The sequence below is a fragment of the Lucilia sericata genome, unplaced genomic scaffold (genome assembly GCF_015586225.1).
Source record: "Lucilia sericata isolate MDLA Ls3-8-SP2 unplaced genomic scaffold, ASM1558622v1 Contig000161F_arrow, whole genome shotgun sequence".
NCBI lineage: Eukaryota > Metazoa > Arthropoda > Insecta > Diptera > Calliphoridae > Lucilia > Lucilia sericata.
In genome coordinates this window covers 249,966-263,361 of record NW_023994191.1, presented here as the reverse complement: position 1 = coordinate 263,361, position 13,396 = coordinate 249,966, and the positions used below count along the sequence as shown (strand labels likewise).

Here is a 13,396-nt window from a genome sequence, read left to right as displayed (position 1 = left end):
ACTTGTTTGGACAAATAAGTGAAAAGTGACACTGAAGATTTCACAGTAGATAAAGCTAAGTAGCGTTTGCTTCTTATCAGGCCTCTTACACAATTCGATAGGATATTGCTTTCCATCGGAATGGAATTCTGTAACACTCCTTGATGTAGTCGATATCGATCTTGCATAAACTGGAAAGAGGTCTAACCAGAGAACCACACAATCTGGTACTACGGGTGTCTGGTCAGTTGGTTGAGGTTCCTTCGGGATCCACGTAGTGGCTGTGGTTAAAACCCAAATTCGCGGGAAGAGTGAGTTGCGGTAAAGTCAATATTTCGGGATAAGTTTGGTGCTGTTGCCGAAATAACAGCTACCCCACAGAGGAGTGGCTGTGGGACTAAGCGTTGGAAATGGGTTGGTGTCAATTGTATATGATACGGGATGAATGTAGAGGTATGCGGGCCTCGCCCTCCCGTATATCTAAATGAGTGTGTCGTATGTTTTTCTCTTATGAATGTGTCGGATAAATGGGAAATGTGCTGGGTTGAAAGATGATGGATGAAAGGTATCATATACAAGTGATACCATTAAATTTTCCTTCCTTGTCCAGATATGTTCAGAGTAAACTCTGTTCATATCAGAATTACCACAGCGTGTCACTGTGAGTAGGAACAAAGTCTCGGCTTATTTGATGGATTCGTACTTCGGTCTACCGGTTATGTCTCTAGGTGCTGTTGCCGAATCAACAGAGGCCATCCCATCTGCGTGGTTGTAAACGGAAGTGATGTTTTACATCTCGGAAGTTAAACAACGGGGCAGCAATGGTCAGAGATTAAGGCGCCTGGAACAATTCGTTCTTGGTAACAGTTCAGAATTCTGCTCCAACCGGCTCTTAACTGTGTGAATGTAGAAAGAGTTGCCTTGGTAATTGCCTCTCACTATCCAAAATCGCAGGTGGATGTTGATTTAAGACTTTATTGCGCCTGTAATGCAATGCCTTCTGTGCGTTAGATGGGATGACGTCCTGGATGCCTGTAATATAACTCCGGAAGTCTGACCGAATGTGTCGAGGGGGATCTTCCATCGAAATTTGATGGTTGGGATGGGATGGCTGATGACATGCCACCAAGAATTGTTTAGCCAGTAATACATTATGTTGCTTGAAAGACAGCATCCTGGTTTCCTCGTGTAAGTGATCCACGTTTGTCATCTTTACACATCCGGTTGCAATTCGGAGTGCATTATTTTGGGATGTCTGCAATACTCGCCAATGTGTGACGGAGAGTAGTTTATAGTAATGACAGATACTATTAAGGTCCAGATCTAAGCGCTGTGTGACCAATACATTTGCGATTTTATTACCCCGTATATCAGTGTCCTGCTACGCAACACAACCTTACTGTGTATAACCCAACTAATCTATCCATGGTTTATCTTCCAGATAAACTCCGCCTTTTGGCCTGACTCCATCTTGTTCCATTAGTAAAGACTGCACTTCAGATTCAATCCACTCTCCTCTACTAGGAAACACTATTGGATATGTAATTCCAAACTTTAAAGTCGTAACTAAATGTTCAGAAATACTTATAGTAGTTCTACCCATCCCCGTTGGACCTCGAACTGTATACTAACGTGACCTACACGCTGTGGTCTTACCAGAGATGATTTAGACAGTGTATGTTCCTAGCCGCCATACTCTTTTAAATAGTTCTCAATAGAAGGCAGTTTTGAAATAATACAACCAGAGTAGTAGTGACCATCTTCTAATTGTTATCACCCCTACTCTGATTACTTAAATAATGTTAACGTTATTTGAATATTATAACTTAGCATTTAATTATCTGAAAAAACACAATTCTTTAGAAATTAAATAAATAAAAGACTACATTACCTTTCTAAGCTGAGAGATTGCAAGATTAGACTTTTAGGTGATAAAAGGTGTAAAAATGGTGCGTCTATTTATGTTATTATATTATGCTTTCCTTTGTGTGTGTTGAATAAAACAATTTTTGTTATTAAATTTAAAAATAAAGAACAAACTTTATTTGTTTTACTTTAAATTATATTAATAATAATGTTGTTGTTTTCGAATTTTTAAACGTTTTTTTTTTTTTTTTAATTTATGCAACACACGTGACACCATTTATTGTTGTTTTATTTCAGTTTCTATTATTTGTTTGCTTCATGATTATTTTATTACGGTTTTATGTACATTACATTTTAACATTGTAATTCTTTTAAAGTTCTGTTTATTTATAATTTGTTTTTATACTAGAATACAATCTAGTAACATGCACATTTATAATTATTAATATTATTATTTTATTTTTTAAGAGGAGCAGGTGAAAATAAAGATATTTTTTAAATTTATCAATTGTTTATAAACACATTTTTAAATGTTATAATTCTTTTAAGAAAGACGCGTTATTCCTAAATAATAAGAAATCTAATAATAAAATTATGCTTGTTTTTATTTTTAACGTTTGTGTTGATTGTTTATTTGTTTTATTAAATTAATGCCTTTTTTTCAATGTTGTTTAGGAATTACTTTGTTGTAAAAAGGTAAATTAAAGTAACAGTTAATTTTCATTTGGAATAAAATAATTTTGGAAATGGTAAGTTTCAGTTTGATTTAGGAAAAAATACCTACAACATCTGGCTTTTTCTCTTTATATAGTTTTAATTATATAAAAATTTTGTTCTTTTTTTACATTTAAGAAAAATTCAAACCTCCGTTTTTTATAATATAAACTTAAAAAATACACACAATTTAAACCCAGTACTTAATAATAAATTAAGTTTTTATTGTTTTTTGTTGTCAAAAGAAACGTTAGAGCAAATGGGCACAGATTTAAAAATTATTTCTTTTCTTTAGGTTTTGTTAAAGATATTCAAAAAATTTGTTTCTAAATCTGCCATTTAAGCTACGAATAAGTTAACGTTGTTTTCTTTAATTTTTTTATAATTTTTTTGTTGTTTTTAACAAACTTTTCTAATATTTTCTTTTTAAAATAGTTTTACCTCAATCCAAGTTGTATATTTTTTTGTTGTTTTATGTTTCGGTTTTTATTTTTTTGTTTATAAGTTTTGTTGTTGTTGTTTTATATATAATGGTATTATATAGTTATTAGTTTATATTTATAAAATAAGAAGATAAAGAAGAAAAAACACACACATACAAATCGAACGGGGCTTAGGTATGTTAACTTAAAGATAATTGATTTAACGATAGCAATCGCTCAACAGCTGCATTTATATCGCCAAATGTTGCAATAAGTGCTGAAAATAGAAAGAAGTTAGATAACAGATTAGATTAGAACAAATTCTTTAAAGGTCAGAATCAAGGGTCCAAAATGAACCCTTGTGATAACATGGATAAAAGCTTTTTGTGTGCCACAATAGGCCATTAGATCAATCTGTCCTGATCAAAACTATGGCAAAAATTTAAGATATGTCGTTTACAAGAGGAAATCGGAACTTCACTTACAATACCAAAATCAGAAAAGACAGAAGGGATTTATCAAAGAATAGTCAATACTGCAGAATGGTTTAGGATGCTTAAAATCTTAAAGGAATCGCTATATTTAAATCTCACTGCAATGTCCATTACCCATTGAAGTACCACGTTTGGAAGTTATCCCTACTGAAGTAGCTTCAAAGATCATGTTGGAGGAAGAACTTCATCCAAAACCAATTGTAGACCTATTAATAACTATCTGAGAGCCTATTAAAATCACCTTAAAATTTCTTTTCTAATATACCTCAAGAGAGATTTTAAAGCCGACGATGAGACGAAAACGTTGTCATTTTGATATGAATATCTAAATCCTTTATGTTTTTAACAAAAAAAGAGTTTCCTTAGTTCAACATTTTAACTTCAAAATTAGATTTAATAAACGTAAAAATAAACATTACCTTGTAAATTAGCTTCACGATTACCGAAACCCATGGCGGCTAATTGTTCCAACTGTGATTGATAGCGTACTTCTGGTGGTTGGGTATTATCGGCCGTAGTAGACATACCATTCAACATGCGAGTCATAAAATCATTAAACAATTGAGCATTTGGTCCACCACCGGGTGCTAATGTGGGATTACTATCGGCTGATGTATTAGTTGTAGTATTTGTTGTATTCGTGTCAATGTTAGTATTGCCTGGTGGCGGTGGTGGCACACCCAATGAACCCACTAAACCGGGAGCAACAGATCTCAATTGTTCCATGCCCTGTTGTATTTGCATTATGGCATTAATGGCCTCGGGATTAGTTAACATATTCATAACTTCGGGATTTTGCATTTGTGCCAAGAATTGTGGCATCATATTTCGCACTTGCTCCTGCAGTTGCGGATTATTGGCCAGCAATGGGCTGGTGCTTAAGAGACGTGAAGCCATATCAGGATCCTGATTCATGGCATCGAACATTGATCGCGTATAGGGTGCATTTAGAAGATTTTGCATCAATGAAGGATTTTCGGCCATTTGTTGCATAAGACTTTGCATGGCAGGGGTATTGAGTACGCCACGAGGTGGTAGATCGGGATTAGCGCCAGCTGCACCGGTACCACTTGCATTACCACGACCTCCCCAGGGATTGGGAAGAGGCTCACGATTCTCAGTACCCATTTGTGGATTATTACCTAAGATATTAAAGGGCAAATGTTATTTTTAAGTCTTAAGAAAACTCATAGATTTAAAATGTAAAAATTACATAAATTTTAACTTTTTATTAAAAATTTATAAACTTACCACCACCATTATCTACGAGACCGGCAAAGGGATTGCGTGACAACGACTCGGTGGCAGCATTCATCATGGGTTCCTGAATATCACGATAAATACGTTGCAAAGCATTATAACCACCAGGCACCGATTCCAAATTAGATAGAGCACGATCATGTGAGCGCATTAACTCCTGTAACATCGATGGATTGCGTGCCAATTCCATAGTTTGACGCAACAGCTCAGGATTATTCAACATATGAGATATTTCTGGATTGCGTTGCATTAAATCCTGCATTTGAGGATTTGAAGTAATCAACTGACGCATAACATCAGGATTATTCATCATTTGTTGGACCAAAGGATTATCCAACATAGTACGCAACATATCGCCATTATTAAGCAATTCATTTTGCATGCGAGCCTGCAGATCCATAAAAGAACCAGAACCGGCTCCCAAAGCTTCTACACCCGACAGACCACCCATAGTATTAAGACCAAAGGGTGTTTGTCTAACATCAGCAGGTGGACGTTGGGCTGTTTCATTAGAACGAGTCTTAGCCTTAATCACCAAATGCACAGTTAAACCATCTTTAATATTGTGTGTTTGCAAGGTGTCTGTGTCTTTCATAATTTTACCGGCAAAAATTAACACCAATTGCTCTGGTTCGGCTTCGAATTTTTCAGCCACCATGGCTTTGAACTAAAAAATATATTAGAAAGAAATTTAATTTAAATAATAGCTTTTCAGTAATAATATTTATTAAAGTTTTACAAGAACACGTCATGTTTATGTGCTTTTCATTCTCATGAATAATAAAATAAGTTTTCATTCATAGTCGATATTCCTTTTTTCGTATCGTTTGCTTTATAGTAGAATAGTAAAACCCCCATCAGATGTTTGTACGCGTATGCAGTAGCGACAGCAGAAGCAACCTACTGGCTGCACTGTACTTTGGCATACAGTGTGCATGTTTACCGCCACCTTTTTACCATCACAACCACCACCACCACCATCATCAGCAGCACCGACGACAACAATCAACATTTCATACACCGCACAGAACGAACAATGGCAAATCATTTCATTAGTTTCCCCCTCCCAATTAAAGTTCATGTTGAAAAATCAACGTGTCTCTTGTAGTTTCAATATAATTTTTCAATTTATTTAACTATTTCATAATATTTATGACTAGTTACCATAAACTTACATCCTTAATTCCAGAATCTTCATCGATTTCAATGACTTTTTTATCTTTTGGTGTTTTAACATTGACCAAAATTCTTCGATTACCACCTTCTGCCATTTTGTTTTTATTTATTTAACCGTACTTTTCTTATTTATATTATTTAATAAACGTTTATCTTTTGGTTTTTCTAATTCACTTTGTATTTTTATCAAATCAGCAATTTTTGCAGTTTTCTTTTGAATAATAAAAATTACACAAATTTCGTGAAAATTGGTATCAATTGAAAAACTAATTCGTCACTTTTTCACAGCGAAATTAAATAAAAAAATAATTTAACGAAAGACAGTGTAAATTTTGACGAGTGACGAAAATTAAACTTAACGAAATGTTTTTCTGTATTAAACAGGGTTGTATTTTTGTTATAAGTAGAGTTGCGTTTTTGAAATATTGAAGTTTAAGCGTTTTTTTTCATTGCTATTTTTTATTAAATTTTTAAGCAATGATTTTTATTTTCAAAAAAATTAAAATACATTTTTGTCCTCCATAATAGATAGAGAAAATGTAAAGTTAACCACCACTGATTTTTTCTATTTCTTTCTCTATTCTTTATAGCCGGTTTTTCCGAGCACAAGATCTTCTATTCTAGGTAGGGTTCTATGAAACTAAAAATGAGATTTTGTCTAAAATGGTCGATAAGTCAAAAACGATTATTTTGTACAAAAATTTCGGTATTCACGGGTTCACATTAGCAAATTTTTAATTTTTGCCGAGCTGTTCTGTTCTAGTTAGGGTTCTATAAAACGAAAAATGACATTTTGTCGAAAATGTCGATAAGTCAAAGTCGATTATTTTGTACAAAAATTTTGGTATGCACGGGTTGACATTAGCAAATTTTTTGATTTTTGCCGAGCAAAGGTTTTTTTTCTAGGTAGGGTTCTATAAAATAAAAAATGACATTTTGTCGAAAAAGATCGTATGTATCGTATGTCAGTATGCACAGGTTCACATTATCAAATTTTTTGATTTTGCTTGACAAAGAATAAAGGAAAAAGTTCGAAAATTAAACCTTTCAAAAAGAGTATAAAATTGGAAAAGTCCAAAATATAAGACTTAAAAAATCAATTCAATTCTTATTTTCTTGCAAACTTATTAAAACCAAACGATTATTTTATTTGTAACCTTCATTGAAAAAGATGTCACAAATTGAACAATGTCGAAAAGTCGGGTACACAGTTATACTTTTTATATATGAAACATTTTGATATGCAAAAAATGCATTTTTTTGATACACTCCAGAGAAAAAAGTCACTGATCCAAATCGAAGGCCGACTGTTTAGTAAAAACAAACAGTGAGAAAATTATCACCTTGTTAAATGGTTCAGGGATCCCGGTTTATATTATAAAAAGTTCATAAAGTAGAAAGTTTCAAAATTGTAAATATTTGTAAATTTAAAAGTGTAGGCTATCAAAAAACATATTCAAATATCAACTAGATTGGCGATTTACTTAAATTTCATAATGATCTGTTATGTTTATATTTTTTCAACGTTCAATAACAGTGCCTAACATCTGGCAATACCTTTTGTTTATTTTAGTAGTTTTATTAATTTTGAGTCATCCTGTTACATAAAATATTACCAGCTGATTGTCAAAATTTGTAAACAATTTTTTTATTTTCAACCTGCACGTGTGTGTGCTAGCAAACGGAACAAGAAAAATAAAATAATTTTTTTAAATTAAAATAATAAACTATAATTAATGGAATCATCAAGATTTTTTGTGGCAAATTTGCCCGCCAATACCACAGAAAAGGATTTAAGAAATTTATTCCAAGATTATGGACCAATTAAAAATATTGAATTGAAAACCAAAGAAAATCTTGTTGATCCAGATGATATTAAAGTTATAGCCTTCGTGACACTTAATATTGGAGCCGAGGATGCTCAATACAGTAAGTTTAAACAAAAAATGGTTTATTGGGTTGAAAAAAACTAAAATTTCTTTACATGTTTTAAGGTTTAAATGACTTAAATTGGATGAAAGTACATGGACAACAAATTAAGGTTTCTTTGGCTAAGGAGTCATTTCTGGAACGTTTGAAGCGTGAGCGAGAAGAAGCTAAAGGTGCTAGCGAAGGATCATTGCAAGCTCACGAACAGCCAGTAGAATTACAGTCGGAATTGCTAAAGGCACCTCGTGAAAATAAGCGCAAAACCTTTGATGTCGATGCTGAACTGGACGATGATGAGGTGGCACCCGAATTAATGATTAGCAAGAAACGTGCCGCCAGTTCTATGCATAATGGAAGGATCGTTATTCAAAGTTTGGATGTTCAACCACTGCATGTAATTGAAACGAAACACAAAAAGAAAAAGCAATTGGACAAAAACTCCAGCAGTGCAGATCAAAAACGCAAGGAATCGCTAAATAAAATGAAAAATCAATATCAACAAAATAAAACAGCTATTCAACAAGCTTTACAAGGTTTGGTAAGTAAAATAAACATTCAATTTTACAACTAAAAACTAACATTTTCAATTTTTCTTAAAGGATGGCCAATCATCGAAAAAAATTAAGTTCAGCGATGCAGAAAGTGATGAAGAGGACCAAAAGCCTCAAGAAACGGTTCAAAAATCCAAAACAGATATATTCGGTTCTGATGATGACGACAATGAGGAAGATGATTTGAATTTTAAAACGGTACCATTGGGTAAAAAAGGTGAAAAGTTGGTAAAAATGCAAGCCACTCAAAGTTTGGATCCACGTTTCCGTATTGATGCCAAATTCGTAGACGATGACGAAGAAGGTGATGAAAATGAAGCTGATGGAAAGAAGGGCGAAAAAACAAATGAGGATGAAGTTGACAATGAACGTGATTGGCAAATGAATATATTGGAACAAGTAGTGGGCACTAAATTGGATACTGTAAGAAACGCCGATAAAACTCAAAAAAATAAGAAAATGTTACGTTATGATCCCTCTAAAGATGAACATCAAAAATTCGAACGTAGCCGAGAGGAAGATGCTGAAATTAAAAAAGGAAAACAAAAACAAAGCAAAATCAAGGATTCGGCAGCAGATGATGATGGTACAAAAAGTGGCGCCCCAGCGGAAGTATCAAAAGAAGTGTTTTATGTTGTAACAGATACGCTGCAGCAATCTCTGCGCACCAGAGGAGAAGGTTTCAGTTTATTGAATATGTTTGGCAACAACGAACAATTGGATCAACGTGATGAGCAGCTTAAACAACTCGGCAATGAAAAGATTTTAGTTAACAATAAATTGGAAAAGGCATTTACGGTAAATCCCTTTAGCTATGACTCTTCCTCAGAATCGGAGAATGAAGATACAGAAAAAGACCAAGAGAACCTTAATCCTAAGGAGGATGATAAAGCCGCTGCTACACCAGGTTCGAAAAAATCCAAGAAAAAACCTAAAATTGCTACAGAATCATTTTTCATACCCAAGAACGATATACGTCTCAAAGGTAGGATTCCTTTCCACTCAACATTATTTATAAAAAATTTAAAAATCTTATTTTATTTACAGAGGGTTCCAAATTCTTTATGTACAAGAAATCCGAAGAAGCTTCCACTGAAAATTATGAAGAAGTTCGTAATCGTTTGAAATTATTGATTAAAACTAAAATTACAAAAACTAAAAAGAACTTAGCCAATGCTGGCTATAAAGGAAAAAGGAAAGTTTAAAATTCTCTTTTATATTATTCCTTAAAGTTTTATGTAGTTTGTTAAGTGGTAATTTTAATTTTGATAATTAAATTAGTTAATAAATTATAGTTTGTTAATAATTTTTAAAGTTCAAATAACTTCTTGAGATAAATAAATTCATGTATTTTTATACTTGTTGCAATAACAAGAAAATATATATCTAGTGTTTTTTTTCAAAAATAAGAAAGCTATTTACAAAAAAATTGTGTTAAAGGCGCAAAATCTATACTAGACAAGGGGATTGAGATGGGAATATATTATGCCTTAAAAACGCAATTTGACCAATAGTTAAGTTGACACTTTTTGAAAATACGGATGTACAGGATATGATTTATTTTTTTAATAAAAATTTTAAAATACTTATGTATGGCAAATCAAAATAAAAACAAGTAAGAAAGTATAGTCGGGCGTGGCCGACCATATGATACCCTACACCAGTTATGAATATTAAATGTGATTTGTTTTTCATAATAAAGCATTTATCTTCAATATTCCCTTGTTCCGATACATTTAAGCAATTTATGGATGAAAAACTAATTTTCTGAAAGAGGCTTTATATGGGGTCTAGGGGCAAATATGGACCAAGCCCGATAAAATTTTGTGAATATATTTATATTTACATAATATTTTATTGTGCTGAATTTCATCGCGATATTTGTGTTTATAAGTTAATTTGGGACATTCAAGTAATTTTCTGAAGGGGACTTTGTATGGGAGCTAGGGTCAAATGGGGCCCGATCTTTATGAAATTTGGCAGGGTCATCAAGACTTCTATAAAACTTAGTTGTGCCGTATTTTATCGATATATCTGTATATTTAACATAATTATGAGCTCAGAAGCCCTTTTCGGGGGGTTCTGTTCTATGGGGGCTAGGTGAAATAATGGACCGATTTTAACCATTTTCAATAGGCTTCGTCCTTGGGTCAAATAAAACGTGCGTGCCAAATTTCATCCAATTATCTTGAAAATTGCGACCTCTACCTTGCGCACAAGGTTTACATGGACAGCCAGCCAGCCGGCCAGACGGACGGACGGACGGACATAGCTTAATCGACTCAGAAAACGATTCTAAGCCGATTGGTATACTTTAAGGTGGGTCTAGGACGAATATTTTTGTATGTTACAAACATCAGCACAAATCCAATATACCCTCCCCACTAAAGTGGTGTAGGGTATAATTAACGTTTTAATTATACATAATAGTGAAGTATACATTTAGGCTTAAACAATATCGTTTCGCTACCCAGCACAAAATTACTAGATAAAGATGTTAATCCGAAGATGAAGTATGTAAACATCCGGTGATCTGTTTGAATGTTATTTGAAAAACGTCCACGCCCTTTTATAAAACATGTTCTTACTCACAGGGATCACGCTGTAGTAAATCTGGTATGACCAGAGCTATCCCTGAACATACCTGGACGAGGAAGGAAAAATTCAATGATACCACTTATATAAGATAACTTTCATACATCACCATTCAACTCACACACTTCTCATTCATCCGACACACTCATAGAAAACAACATTCGACACACTCACTATAGGTATACGGGAGGGTAAGTCACTCCTCTGTGGGGTATGCCTTGACTTCGGCAACAGCACCGTACTAATCACCGTGCATAAGTCCATTCTCTTCCCGCGAATTTGGGTTTAAACCACAGCCACTACGTGGATCTCGAAGGAACCTTAACCAACTGAATAGCCAGCATAGAATCCTACGGGCATTTGGCCACCCGTATTAGCAGATTATGTGGTGATCTGGTTCGACCTCATGTCAAATCATTCCAAGGAAAGGCCGAGGATACATTTGATTATCACCAGTTTATAGTCCCGACAGATTAGAGGTACAAGTAGCACCTTTTTATCCTTTGGATTGCAATATGTACATCAAGGTGGGGTCATTCAATGAGGAAAATGTCGGAATCTTGTTCACCTGAACCCCACAAAACGATTCCCCTTTCCAGATATTGAGAAAGTCGAAACAACGGTAACACGTATATTGTATATTGATTTACTGTGTCGAGGATCGATACATCGACCACAACTTAGCCGCATCGGCCACTAATTCAGCGGCGGTATAAGCACGGACCAAGCCGTTTTTACAACTTACTTATGGTCAATTTTAGACCGACCTTCCTAAGATTTTACAAAGATTTTGGATTCAATAAAACTTCTTATGTCGAATACCAAAGCTTTCCAATCCATATATAGAAGGCATTTTTAAGCGAGTTATGACCGTTAATGTCATTCTATGAGTAGGACCATTTATAGGAGATAGTTTGACAGTTAGATTTATGTTCCTATAAAACTTGTTTATGTACTATTTTGAAACAAGTTATAAGCGTTATATTAATTTTATGAAGGGACCTTATCGTGATACGATCCTTATAAAATTTTACATACATAAAGATTTGAGTTTCTCTAAAACATGTTTATGTTGAATTTCGTTGCTTTACTATTCCCAGCAAAAATAAAACGAAGTATGTACTTCCAAAAGAATAACATTTGTCACCACTTCAAAAGTAGCACTAATTGAAGTTTTTACCTTCTGAGGAAGTGGTGTTTAAAGACTTCCGAAAAAGCGAAAATAATTATTTTTTTCAATGTTGAAGATATATTTTTTGTTCTTACATTTTTATGAGATAAAAAATGTTATATTTGGGCTTTTGTATTAAATGTGTCTATTACCCTAATTCATAATATTATTTAAGTCAAATTAGTTGCATTCTATAATACTACAATTTCACTTCCGAATAACTTCCAAAAAAATAGCATTAAAAGTACTTCTTGAGAATGACTTCAGAAGTATTGAATTTGGAATCAAATAAAAAGAATAAAATTAAAAATCATCACTTCTTCAGGTCCTTTTCAGTACTTCCATGGAGTAAATTCTACATCTTTTTCGCTTCTTTGGAAGTTCTTTATGTCAAATTTCGTTACTTTCCGTTAGTGTTGAGGCATGTTTCGAGAGATAAAGCCATTTTATGAGAAGTATATATATATGTATATGCGGGGTAGAAACAATTATGAATCGATCCAATTTCGATGATATACTTGAATTTTAAAGCAAATTGGTTAACGGGCAATGTATGTATATCCAAACTTTTCCAATCATACCAATCTAAAAGAATAAAAAAAAACGATATATGAATAATTCTTTTCATAATGGATATTATAGTTTAAATATTTATAGGTAGATAGGTAAGATAGATAGATAGATAGATAGATAGATAAGATAGATAGATAGATAGATAGATAGATAGATAGATAGATAGATAGATAGATAGATAGATAGATAGATAGAAGATAGATAGATAGATAGATAGATAGATAGATAGATAGATAGATAGATAGATAGATAGATAGATAGATAGATAGATAGATAGATAGATAGATAGATAGATAGATAGATAGATAGATAGATAGATAGATAGATAGATAGATATAGATAGTAGATAGATAGATAGATAGATAGATAGATAGATAGATAGATAGATAGATAGATAGATAGATAGATAGATAGATAGATAGATAGATAGATAGATAGATAGATAGATAGATAGATAGATAGATAGATAGATAGATAGATAGATAGATAGATAGATAGATAGATAGATAGATAGATAGATAGATAGATAGATAGATAGATAGATAGATAGATAGATAGATAGATAGATAGATAGATAGGTAGATAGATAGATAGATAGATAGATAGATAGATAGATAGATAGATAGATAGATAGATAGATAGATAGATAGATAGATAGATAGATAG

General features: G+C 33.1%; 2 protein-coding genes across 2 annotated transcripts; one reads left to right on the top strand and one right to left on the bottom strand.

Moving 5' to 3' along the window:
* Window positions 1-2,068: 2,068 nt before the first annotated feature.
* On the bottom strand, window positions 2,069-6,221 carry LOC119601405 (ubiquilin-1). The gene is made up of 4 exons (XM_037952327.1): window positions 5,911-6,221; window positions 4,727-5,402; window positions 3,895-4,617; window positions 2,069-3,258 (listed from the first exon to the last, which is right to left on the bottom strand). Exons 1-4 carry the CDS (start codon window positions 6,004-6,006, stop codon window positions 3,182-3,184), a joined length of 1,572 nt encoding a protein of 523 aa, XP_037808255.1. The 5' UTR covers window positions 6,007-6,221; the 3' UTR covers window positions 2,069-3,181.
* A 1,323-nt stretch (window positions 6,222-7,544) lies between these two features.
* On the top strand, window positions 7,545-9,774 carry LOC119601427 (probable RNA-binding protein CG14230). The gene is made up of 4 exons (XM_037952362.1): window positions 7,545-7,840; window positions 7,906-8,378; window positions 8,440-9,376; window positions 9,439-9,774. Exons 1-4 carry the CDS (start codon window positions 7,648-7,650, stop codon window positions 9,594-9,596), a joined length of 1,761 nt encoding a protein of 586 aa, XP_037808290.1. The 5' UTR covers window positions 7,545-7,647; the 3' UTR covers window positions 9,597-9,774.
* The last annotated feature ends 3,622 nt before the right edge of the window (window positions 9,775-13,396 follow it).